General features: G+C 41.7%; 1 protein-coding gene across 1 annotated transcript; it reads left to right on the forward strand.

Annotated features, from left to right (window-relative positions):
- Window positions 1-365: 365 nt before the first annotated feature.
- engase (endo-beta-N-acetylglucosaminidase) lies at window positions 366-11,697 on the forward strand. The gene is made up of 15 exons (XM_037088320.1): window positions 366-439; window positions 1,556-1,688; window positions 1,972-2,051; window positions 2,159-2,360; window positions 3,928-4,076; window positions 4,237-4,391; window positions 5,170-5,318; window positions 5,416-5,587; window positions 5,683-5,786; window positions 5,927-6,038; window positions 7,219-7,406; window positions 7,572-7,714; window positions 8,677-8,776; window positions 8,871-8,982; window positions 9,340-11,697. The coding sequence occupies exons 2-15, from the start codon at window positions 1,582-1,584 to the stop codon at window positions 9,736-9,738; spliced, it is 2,172 nt and encodes a 723-aa protein (XP_036944215.1). The 5' UTR covers window positions 366-439; window positions 1,556-1,581; the 3' UTR covers window positions 9,739-11,697.
- Window positions 11,698-12,399: the final 702 nt, after the last annotated feature.

Here is a 12,399-nt window from a genome sequence, read left to right on the forward strand (position 1 = left end):
GAATCAGAATATCTATATTAGTCCCAATTTAACAATAAACAATAATAATAGTCTAAAAATAAACAATGTGATAAAAAGAAAAAGGTAAGAAATAGAAATACACTGGTATATCCATATGTACAAACATAATCATGGTAAGTCCAAGTACTGTACTGTAGGCTAACTGGAGATGTTTGTTTCTTGAAGACATTTCACCTCTCTGCCAATAGCCTTCTTCAGTTCTAACTACCTGGAGGGGAGTTGCAGGCTTTTAAACTCTGTGTGGGAGTGTCCTTACAGAGTCGTTAATGACATGTGTGAGCTCTGAGTTTCAGAGTCGTTAGGGCCACTTTTGGATCGTTGACCCAACTGGCCTTCATGTTGGTTGCTAGGGCAAGGTGAGCCCAGGTGTGACTCGCTGTTAAGCTGTCTGCCGAGGGAACTCAGTACTGCATTGCAGGTGAGTGATAAGTAATTTCACCTCCTCTGTTCAGAGACGGTCGTTTTACTCCTCTTTCTTTCTTCTCTGGCCAAGATGTTTACATTGTTGTGCTCATAGAAATGATTTTTCTTGGCTGTTGCCTCTCTGTTTTAATTTTAAAAGATTTGGACCTGTTGTTTATATTGATTGGAAATCTTCAAATAACACTTGAAAAATGTTTTATATTTCTTGAGCACTTTTCCAGCTGAACTACTCTTAAACTTTCTTCAGAAAATTGCCTTTTCTTTTGATTTACTCTGGGCTGGCTGGGGTTTTAAGGGATCATTCTTCACAGTCTGATATATGGATGTTTATGTATCTATTTATGTATTCAAGCCTTGGTGACCATTAAAACATAGCTTTATATGTATATGGTATTACTCTAAATAGCCTACAAGATTCAGGCCTAATAGGCTATATCCCTACACTTCCCCTCACTGGGTAATTTAAACGTTAAGAAAGCATTAAGTCAATGGCGTTACATAATAACACAACATTTCAATCATACAACACTACCGGCCATGTATGGGAGTATCGTTTACGGCCGCCATCTTTGCTTTCCTCTCTCAGAGCCCCATGTTATTGTCCCTGTATTTCCTGCTGGGGACTAATCTCCTCGAAGTTAAGGAGTCTGGTGTTGCGCAATAACCAGAGATCGGTTCCTTTGTCCAGCTGGCCTCTGAGCACCCTTTCATGGACAACAGACTGTACAGTTACCTCCAAATATCAGTAATAAAAAAAATCAACCATGTTTTCAATTCGAGTTTTAACCGATTTAACAACAGGCATGCAGTTATCGCAGTTATGTAATAAGGTGTAAAAAAAAAACAAAAAACAAACAAACAAAAAAAAACCCTCGACTATTTCCCTTGAAAGTGGGCATAATACGCCAAGTAACACATGTACGCTAAGATGTATTTTTTTACAATACACTTACAATAACATGCTAAATACTGTATGTTCTACTTTAAATTACCGGAAAAAAAATAAGAAAATTACGCTTTTATTTTGGAGGGCCTGGGCCGGAAGATGCTGTCATTGGCGCTGCAGCAGCCCTTTCTGTTTCCCCTTTCTTCGTGCACTTTGTTTCCTCAGTGGTTTCTCACTAAAATTGGATTGAAATGACACTGAATGCGGATGGAAACAAGAACCCTCTCCGAAGGAGGCGAGAAGACGGAGAGGACAACGATAATGTCGGCGTGAAGAGGGACAGAACGGAAGCCAGCCGGTACTGAGTGCCTCTAACATCCTTACGTTATCTTACTTTAATGTTGCAAGTTGCTTGTTGCTTAAACCCCAGATACAGCTAAATGGTGAATGAACTTACTGTTACCTGACTGAATAGTTCACTACAACTGACTTACAACTCGCATTGTAATACGCTCTCAGTTCTGCAGTTGTTTTTGACTCATACATAGATTGTGGTTTTTACACTGAAAGAAAAAAAAAAACACAAATCAATGTTCAACCACATTTATGAATCGCACCTTTTCACCTCGTTCTTTGACCAGGCTGGAGTCTTGTTTGGATCAACCACTGGGCACAGGCGGTATCCATGAAGTCATCAAATATGTGCCCTCACCTCTACCAGGTCAGGGGATTGTGTTACCTGGAAGGCAGTTTAAAACCGTCTGAGCTGCAGTTTGTGTCTGGACGTCACTCCATTGTGCATAATATTTCCTGTCCTCTGCTTCTCAGCCAAACATTATGATCCCGACACCACTGAACCAATCAGCGGTGGTCTTCAAACTTTGGAGGAGTTGTTGTCTTGGAAACGAAGCGAGGCAAACCCTTTCAATGTGGCAGCAGTCCCTCTGGCACCTCGGGAGCCTCCTCTGGCCAGCTGTCCACTGCGGACCCTGGTGTCTCACGATATGATGGGAGGCTACTTAGATGACCGGTATGTATGGGTGTATATTTAGCTCTAAAAGAACAGCTTCTGTAACTGTATGTTTGCTGGTCTAATTATGGAACACCTGGAAAATTGACTAACAATGAGTACATTTGTCACAAGAAAGAAATCACAACATATCATCACTGATAAACGAAGAAAGAAAAAATAGAAACAATTTTCAAGCACTCATTTGAGCATAGTAGCTGCTTTTTATCAAGGATACCTTAAGTACATAAGTGCAAGGGGTAAGTACATACAAGTGCATATACATTTTACATTTTTTTTATGGGGGGTCCAGTTGAAGTCTGAAGCCTTAAGTGAGTCCTGAGTCTTTTGCGGAAGATGGCGAGTGACCCTGCTGTCCTGGTCGGGAGTTCCACCTCTGAGGTGCCAGAACAAAGAAGAGTCTCGACTTCGCTGAGCGAGCTTTGTTTGCTCTCAGTGATGACGGTACCAGCCGGCCAGCTGATGTAGTGGAGCAAAGTGCTGGCGCTGGGGTGTGTGGTCTGACCAGTGTTTGGAGGCAGACCGGTGCAGTTCCATCAGATGCTGAAAAACCTGGCAGCTCCCATTCTGATACAAGAGCATCAGTGGAGTCTAACACTGCTGACGATCAGAAGGTCCACTTCATCCCAAAGGGTTTGGATGGGTTTGAGGTCAGAGTTCTGTGCAGGCCAGTCAAGATCTCACATCAAACTAGAGAAACTATTTCTTTATGGATCTGGCTTTGTGCATGACGACAGTTTCACTATACTGCCAGAGGCAAGAGGCCAGATCATCTGTACATGACTGATACAAGACGACTGGACCAACAACAAATGTTGTTTGTATTAGCGATACTTCTGGTCTTGTGATGTGGGGTTGTATGAGTATACAGTGCACAGCAGGCACAGCTTGAGGGAATGTCGTCCCTAAAGAAACTGCTGTTAGACGGCATGAAAAGTGACAAAAAATGTTCTGGTGAAAGAGGGACACAACACATCTGTTGTACCGTTTGTCTTTTTTGAACACAGCTGTTTGCAGGAACCCTTTGCATGGTAATGAGGTATTGTATTCTTAAGATTAGTAACTGTATTATGATGATGGTGAAACAAAGCAAACTTTGTATTAGTGCCATACATACAGAGCAGCTTTGTTCCTCAGTCGCACTAGACTCCTCAATTCATCCTCAGCACTCCGCCATAAAAGTTTTGCTATGACTTACCTAATCTGGATAAGGAAATACTTCATAGTTCCTCCACCTGTTACAGTTATATGCAAACTACAGCTCTAGAAATGCATGAACTGCCTCTGACAGAGTGGACTTCGATGATGGCTGACCACAAACGCAGTCATGTGTGGACTGTTACCTTGTTAAGCATCTGAGATTTTAATCACAATTAAAAAAAAATATGAAGATGTTGATAATGTGTTAAAAGCTCCTTGTAGTATGTTAAAAAGAGAACATTTTTAAAGTCATGTGGAAGTCCATTAGTCTCACTCGAAATGACTGTCCTGCTGCCACGCGGTTAGCCTTGCACTGGCAGTCACAGTCGTACTATAATGCCATGTTTTGCTTTCTTTTATCGTCAAGGTTTGTTCAGGGGACAATTGCAGAGGCCCCATATTCCTTCTATCACTGGCAGTATATCGATATTTTCAACTACTTTGCACACAAGCTGGTGACTATTCCTCCTGCTGTGTGGACCAATGCTGCACATAAACATGGAGTCGTCGTGCTTGGTGAGCAGAAAGGCAAAATATAACAGAAGCAGGTCCTGTTTAGTCACCTCAATTAGTATTTTAAATTTTAGTGAGCAGATTTGAAATGGAATCTTAATCAGGTTTTTCTGTCCTCATGTCTGCCCCCCCATTCCCATGCTGTGATTGGCCACCTTTCCAGGGACTTTCATCACGGAGTGGACTGATGGAGCCGCGATGTGTGAGGCCTTCCTGAAAGATGAGGAGTCGTACCGGGCAGTGGCTGATAAATTAGTCCAGATCAGTCACTGTTATGGCTTCGATGGCTGGCTCATTAACATAGAGAACGAACTGAGTGTGAGTAATACTTTCCTTAAGGACAATAAGATTCATTGCTTACACTTGCTACACATGTTTAGACATTATAGTTTAGGAATAGTGTGTCTACAAGGTAAGTTCAAACAAAGAGACACTTGGTTATGAATCTGACTTTCTAAATCAAAATGTCATTTCATGCATAAATGATTATTTTTGATTTAAATCAGGATTCAGATTTCCTGCCTGTTGTTTACTGCAGCTGGTACACTGTAGTAGAATTGATGTTCTTTATTTATTAGCTGATTTATGATCAAATACATACAGTAATTATCAAATATTAGCATGCTCATAGGCTCAAACTAAGATTGAGAACATGGTAAACGTTACACCTACCCTCCAATCAAAAACGCTTTTTTGCGACATGAAGTGCTATTTATACATGAAGGTCGTTTTGATGCACCCAACAAGGGAGACAAAGAAGAGGAAACATATGTTATATTGATGTTGGGGTGAACAGTCCCTTTAATAATGTATGTTAGCATTGTCATTGTGAGCATACATGGCGTACTGACTCACAGAGCTGCTGGCAGGATTCCAGCCTCGTTTAATTTTCCTGGAGGATAGAGGAGTCTGTGAAAATCATTGTTTTGATTGTTAAATCAATTTCACTCAGAAATGTACCTTTTAATATGTAAAAGATGTGACAAATTTAGTCTTTCATAGTTTTGTTTCTCTTCAACATCTTGACTGTTACCTGGCTGATGCATGTAATGTTTTGCAATAATAACCGATTGTGTGTGCTGTCCTCTGTTTGCAGGCAGTTGCGGTGAAGAACACACCTTTGTTCCTTCGCTACATGACAGATCAGATGCACGAGCGGGTGTCCAACAGCCTGGTCCTGTGGTACGACAGTGTGGTTGAGAATGGACAGCTACAATGGCAAAATGAACTCAACCAGTCCAACAGGTAGAAAGGCATCCTCTATGTGTTGGCAAACGGAACTCAATATAAAAAAAACTGGTCCACCATTACAATGACACTTCATCTCAAATTCCCATAACAGGATGTTTTTTGATGCTTGCGATGGTTTCTTCACCAACTACAACTGGACTGAGCAGAGCCTCGAGTGGATGACGGACTACAGTGGGGTTCAAGGCCGCCAAGCTGACATCTACATCGGGGTGGACGTGTTTGCCCGAGGCAAGGTGGTGGGAGGAATGTTCCAGACAAATAAGGTACAGGCTATGGCTGAAGGGTGTGTGTTTATGAAGAAGCATTAATTGTTCTAGGATTATTGAAAGTATTAACCTTTGATTTGGCTTGTCTGCAGGCTCTGGAATTGATCCGGAAGCACAATTTCTCCACTGCCATCTTTGCTCCAGGCTGGGTGTACGAGACCCAGGATAAGAGTGAATTCCGCATGAATCAGGACAAGTAAGAACAACTAATTATTACCACTGAAGTGCATACTCACATTCACAGTCAACTTAGAAAGCAGAAGACAAAAATGTTGGTGGAAGTAGATGAATTAATGGAGGTGGAGATATTTTAAACAGACCCTGTCCTGTCTGCAGGTTCTGGGCTCTGCTGTCAGGCTACCTGTACATCCATCGGCCAGTGTCACCTCTCCCCTTCATTTCCTCCTTCTGCCAGGGCTTCGGGAAGGCTTTCCACTATAGAGGACAGGTACTGAAGAGGGGGACATGTAGCCAGAGGATGATGCTGTGGGTTTTTTAAACAGTTAATCACTTCAGCGAAGATAGAAATAAAACTAGAGAAAGTTGTCATCAGGAACAAAAAAAAAATATGTTTATACACAATGTGTCTGTGATATTTACATAGTGTGTCGAGGTGTGAGTGGGTTTGTTGTGGCAGGCTGGTGTCATTTGCACTGGGCTTAATGAAGCTTAACATCTGTTTTATGGCACTGCTTGCCTTCAGATGTGTGCAAGGATTTAATGAAGTGAGGGAAAAGCTTTTCATACAGTTTGGAGGAGCTGTGGAGAACGGTGTTATAATCACTCATACTCATATACGAATCCATACATACTATGTCCCTGCTGTACCCACATCAAACATGAACTTCTGTCCTCAATTTGAATTAATCTAACAGTCTAGGAGTGTTTGATAAAAACACTGTTGTGTGTTTACATTTGAGACATTATTTGATTATCATTGCTAATTTAGTATTAGTATTAGTTTGCTCTTGTTGGTGAAATAATCAGATTTGTGCCAGTATACAGAAAGAAACATGGTTCTGAGATGCCTCAGTGCAAAGAAACATTTTACACCAAAATAGCAACAAAGAAACCTCCTACCTGTTCACCGTACACTCTGTGCTGGAAAATACCAAACTGTCAGAGCACCCCTTATGTTGGTTGCTGCGCTGCCACGAAAAGGGTGGAACACACAGTAAATCTGTTGCAAACAGTGGTCCTGCATCACATCATGAGATGCAGTAAATTTGGAACCTCGGTGACCAAAACAAATCCTCAAATTCTGTCAGAAGGTGGACCAAGCAAGTTCTCAGGATATAGTGTATATATAAAAAAGAATCATACAGCCATATATTGTTTAACTTGTACGTCAATAGCAATATATCCATGATAGACCTATTTCTCTGATAATGTCAGCCAAGTTTGGGGATGAATTGATGAGCACCTGTCATCCATGTTGGTTAAAACTCTGCTGAGGACAATTGTGTGGTACTGTTCCTCCTCACTGTTCGATTAAAAAACAGTTATTGTTTTATCTCTGCACTTTCAGCACTTTTTCGAGTTGATCATAATACTTGTCATTGTTTAAGAGAAATGTGATGAAGCTGTTGTTTGTCTGATGCCTGCTATCCTGTTCTGCCTGCGTGCAGCGTGAGGCAGAGAGGGGCTGGTTCAACCTGACCGCGCAGGAGATCCAGCCTTTATACTACCACACGGAGCTGGAGGGCCAGGGCTGGCTGAGGAGCCGCGGCTGCCCAGAGGACGCCTGGAACGGAGGCTGCTCACTGCTGCTGGACGGACTCATCCCTGCCTCGCACACAGCTCCAGTTTGTGCCAAGTGTGTGTTTTCTGTTCACCCATGCTTGATTATTAAGTCAGAGGGCTCTTCCAACATTTCATCTTTGAGGTTAGAGGGCCTTCTTTGGGCCCTTTTTAGGTCCTCCTCATGACTCAGGGCCTGGACAACTGATCTGGTTCTTTTTGTGTGTTCTGTATCTGTCAGGATCTTCTCCCTCAATGTTCCCCTGGCATCCAAGACTCTGGTGACCCTCATCTACAAGCCGTCTCCTGGGATCACTGTTTCCCTTGAGCTCAAGACAACAGACGCCAGCCTTTGCACGCACATTAACGCCCGGGATGTCAATCGTGAGTTTCTCTCTATACATCCATTACTCACAGCTGCTTATCCTTTGCAGGGTTGTTGCAGGGGACTGGAGCAAATCCAAGCTTGAGTGCTTTTATTGTTATTACATGTAAGGTAGTCATATCAACAAGTTCTTTGCAATTACAATGGTTGAAGTATAAAAAGATAGCATCAATTAAAGAGTAATAATTGCATTCGTTTTAACTCTTGGAACTGTGAAGCACAAATTTATGTAAATGTAACAAAAGCATTGCTACGTGTTCCCCCCTCTTGGCTTGACTTTCAGTCTGGGAGTCAGGAACTCAGTTATTTTTAGGCGATATTTAAATCAAGGGACTTTTGAGGCCTGACGGTCATCTCCAGACAAAGATCAGTCTTACAAGATCAAGTCTGAGTGCTCCAGCAAATGCTCTTTACTTTTAACACTAATTGGCTCTTAGCAGCCAGTTCACACAAACTCTGTTAAGAGCTGTTTACCATTGATTCTCTGTGTTGTAAACAACACAACAGAAACATTTTATATTTGTAATGGTTAAGTATGAAGAGTAGCTTAATGTGCAGTAAACTGTGTTCAGCTTTGACGATTCATGTACCAGGAATGAAGTATGGTTCCAGCCATAACCATTTTCCATTGTTGTTTAATTTATACTATTTACTATTGGGCCAATATCACCTCCAATTTCCACCCCAGTCCCTGTGAAAAAAATTGACATTGTCAGAAATGAGTAATCTTTGATTTTATTAGAAACTGTTGTGCTTAATATTTAGGCCAAAATAATGAATATCTAAATAAATCTGGAACTGAACATCAGACTAACTGTATAAAGTCTAGGTGGGAGTGAACTCAGTCGCTCGCCCTCTGGTAGAAACGATTCTTCCTGCCACCAGCACCCATATGCTCATCTGTTGGAAAGGTTCGTTGTTAACTGTTCTCACCAAGCATTTATTGCATGTGTTTCTGCAGTTACCAGTGTGTCTCCTGCTGCATTGGATGAGGGGCACCAGTTGGTGAGCCAGTTCTCTCAGCTGTGTGGTGGTTTGAATCCAGGTGGTTGGACTGTCAGGTAAGACCTTCTCATAGCTCATTAAAGGAATTCTTTATGAAGTTGTCTAAATCAGTGACCTTTGTACACCCTCATGTCGTGTCACCGTGTGCAGATGTTCGCAGCTGGAACTCCGTGGCTGTGCTCTGAGAGAAGTTGCTTTCAGCATCCAGCGGGATGGAGAGCCTCAGGACACAGCTTTCAGCTGCAGGGTGGGCGAAATCATGGTGAGCCACTTGTGTTGTTTATACTGTATATTGTTAGAAACCCAGATAAAACTTGCTCATCTTTGAACAACATTAGATTTCTTCAGCTCCTCTGACTCCCACACCTTCTCTGTTCATACGCAATTTACTTCAACTGCTTTCGGTGTTTACACTTTACACCAACATTTCAATTGACATTGTCTTTCAGTTTATTTATTATAACTGCCACTCACTTATTTCAGGACGTCTTCCTGAACTGACACTTCCAGCTCAGTTTATCACCTTTCTTGTAAATGTAATGCAAGTTAAACCCAGGTACATACAAACCCTTCTCATTTCTTCTTGCCACCCCGTCCCTTCTCTCTCTCTCTCTACAAGCTCTTGGATGTGGACAGTCTGCAGGTTCCCCCTGAGCTGGTTCAGGGCATGTGCATCTATGACGTGGTGTGGCTGCGTGGTGCTGGTACGTCGCCACACTCTACTTCCAGCTGCCTGCACCTCAATGCCACTCTGCAGTGGGACTACCCGACCAAACTCGTTCGGCACTTCAGGGTGTACTGGCGGCGGCTAAGAGGACCTGATCCCCGAATCCCCCCTGGTCAGCTGGTTCTCGTGGGCCGAGCGTATTCTAATCTTTTTAGAGTAACGGAGCTGGCTGTGGCAGAACCACCGGGCCTGCTGGAGCTCGTAGTGGAGCCAGTGATCAGGAAGGGCTTTCCAGTCCCTGAAAGCCACTGGGGAAGAAGAAGCCTCAGCTACACAGAGGACTTGACTTAAGTTATCAGGCTGCTTCTCCTTGACTCTTTAATTAATTGTGCTACAGTCATGGCTCTGTAAGTATTAACATCCCCACATCCATGACACACAGAGAGCAGAGCAGAGAGATGGAGACAGCCATGTCATCTGGTTGCTACTTGTTTCTAGAGTCTTGACCTCACAGTCTGTGTGGCCTTATGGTGCTACACACCACTGCCCAGAGGTTAATGCCCAACAACGTCCTGAAATCAGTCAAGTGAGAAAAATACAGGCAGAAAGCGAGGTCTCTGCAGAAACAGACAGAATATATATATATATACATTATTTTGGGAAATCCTGGATAGTATATCTTGAAAGGACAGTTGATGTTTTAGAAATTAACTATTAGTCACATTTTTATCAATAATTAGATGAGAACACTGATACTGCATCAATTTCTGTACAGTAAATATGAAGCTGCAGACAGTAGATCGTTGTTTGTAGGTTAGCTTAGCTTAGAATAAAAACTGAAAGCGAGGGCTGGATGTGCTGGCGATGGTGAAACCCTAGAATGCGGTTGGCAGCGCAGTTGGAGTCAGTTTTGTTCGAATTAAAAGGATTAGACATGACAGTTGCGGACTTTGTTCGTCTTTTTCCAGTATTTGTGAAAGCTAAGCTAACATGCTGGCTGTAGCTTCAGCTTTACTGCACAACCTTGAGGCTTTCATCATTTTATCTTATCTAACTCTTGGCAAGAAAGTAAATAAGCATATTATTCATATAAGTCTCTGTAATGCCAAAGGTGCCTCGCCACGTTAGGAAATGTCACTTTATTAAAATGATCCTATTCTGCGTTTAAAGAATGATGTATCAGATAGATGAATGCTTAACTAGGAACTAGGTTGTATTTTCAGGGCTACCATGTATGTTCTGAGCATGAGATTTGCACAGTGGATCAAACGCACTCATTACATCTCAGGTTTCTAACCATCCAATGGGGTCTTTTGTTTCTAGTCCATATTTCATTTGAGATTGCAGTCTGCTGCTAACTCAAGAGGACCTGATCCCCGATCATACTGTCGTCAAATGCATTTTGCTTATATTTACAATTTTTTCATTAGTGCTTGAAAGAAGCTGTAATATCAGTGATCATGTATCAACAGTCAGAGAAACGCTCCTGTTGGCTGATCTTCTGTGTAAGCAGAGCGGATTTAAATTGATTTAACGATTAAAGAACAAAAATGTGATGTGATGTGTGAAGATTTACGGTTCTAGGTATAGAAGTCATATATACTTTTATTATTCAAATCATTACGTGTACTTGGTTTATCTCTTAATCAGTATTAACCTTTTAGATATACAAATATGCTTTATAAACTCTATTTCAGTAATATGTATGCAAAATAAAAGCTTTCACAAAGTCACATTTTCCACAATGTTCATGATTTATTACTGGAGAACATTTTGGTGTTTTTGCATGTCAGGAGAAAGTAGAGCAAGAAAATTGCATGACTGAAGGATAATTTTCATAATGTCATGACCCCAGCTACACCACCATTATCACCTCACAATAAACTGCAACCTGTGATCATCAGTTCTTTTCAGTCATTCTGTACTCAACCATTTTCACATGTCCACATCCAGTTCACACATTTCAAATCAGCTAGCCAGGAGCAGGTGCATCACACTGATGGCAGATTACCTCCAAGTATATCACACTCCATGAAGAAAGACATGACAGTCATGTTACATAACCTGCTCACACATATCAGATGCATTTTGTGTTTAGAGGGCAGAGAGAAACTAGATCCCACCTGGAAGAACATGGATGCTGTTTGTCCTATTTAGGGCAGCAGGGGGGGGGGGGGTCATGCATTTCAGCCTCTCCTGGTCAAAATGAGTATTACAAAAACAATACAAACATTTCTTCTCACTATTCCACCCATGAAAAAAATAGTTCCCTGAAAAAAAAAAAAAAAAAGTCACTTGCCCTTCAGGGCCTCACCTACAAAAATGCATAGAACTGTAATATGTTGGTGTGATATTGCTATAATTAGTGTGTCTATCAGAGCACGCAAAAAAAAGAAAGAAATTCAGTTGATTTTAACTTTCATTCTGGTTTAACTCATCTGTGGATGACTTTTGCTTGGCTTTGGCTTGTTATGCATGCAGCATTTCAAGGCACACCTGAAGCAATACTTGAGAGATGTCAGAACTGGCACTTTGGTCCTGACTGAAATAACAAAGACTCACCTGAAGACTCATGGTCCCACCATGACAGTGACTAAGTTTTGAGGAAAATGTGTTACATTAGTGATATTCAGGGTTTTATTCAGTAAAATATCCTGATACTTACGCAAGGGGTTAGTGCAATATTTGGTACATGCACATGTTCTTCACAGGATGTAGTGTAACCAGACTAAGATGTCATGGCCATGCTAGCGGCTCTGTAAGGCTTATAATGACAGTGTTAATGGGTATGTTGATCACATTCACCATCCTAGTTCAGCATGGTAGCATGCTTGCATTCGCTAAGTAGCTCTAAACATTAAGTACTGCTGAGTCTGATGGGAATCTCATTAGTTGGTACATTTCATTGGTATATGCAATAAAATGTGCTCAAACTACTGTACCAATGTACCACCTCATAGAGCTGCTATTGTTGCTCATTAATAATGATTGATAATCACAAAGTGTCAACTT

The sequence above is a fragment of the Acanthopagrus latus genome, chromosome 23 (genome assembly GCF_904848185.1).
Source record: "Acanthopagrus latus isolate v.2019 chromosome 23, fAcaLat1.1, whole genome shotgun sequence".
NCBI lineage: Eukaryota > Metazoa > Chordata > Actinopteri > Spariformes > Sparidae > Acanthopagrus > Acanthopagrus latus.

Excerpts from the sequence above, each read along its gene's own strand:
- engase (XM_037088320.1), top strand. The coding sequence starts at position 1,582 with ATGACACTGAATGCGGATGGAAACAAGAACCCTCTCCGAAGGAGGCGA. Across the intron at positions 1,689-1,971 it reads GACAGAACGGAAGCCAGCCG|GCTGGAGTCTTGTTTGGATC; the intron begins GTACTGAGTGCC and ends TTCTTTGACCAG. Across the intron at positions 5,787-5,926 it reads TTCCGCATGAATCAGGACAA|GTTCTGGGCTCTGCTGTCAG; the intron begins GTAAGAACAACT and ends TCCTGTCTGCAG.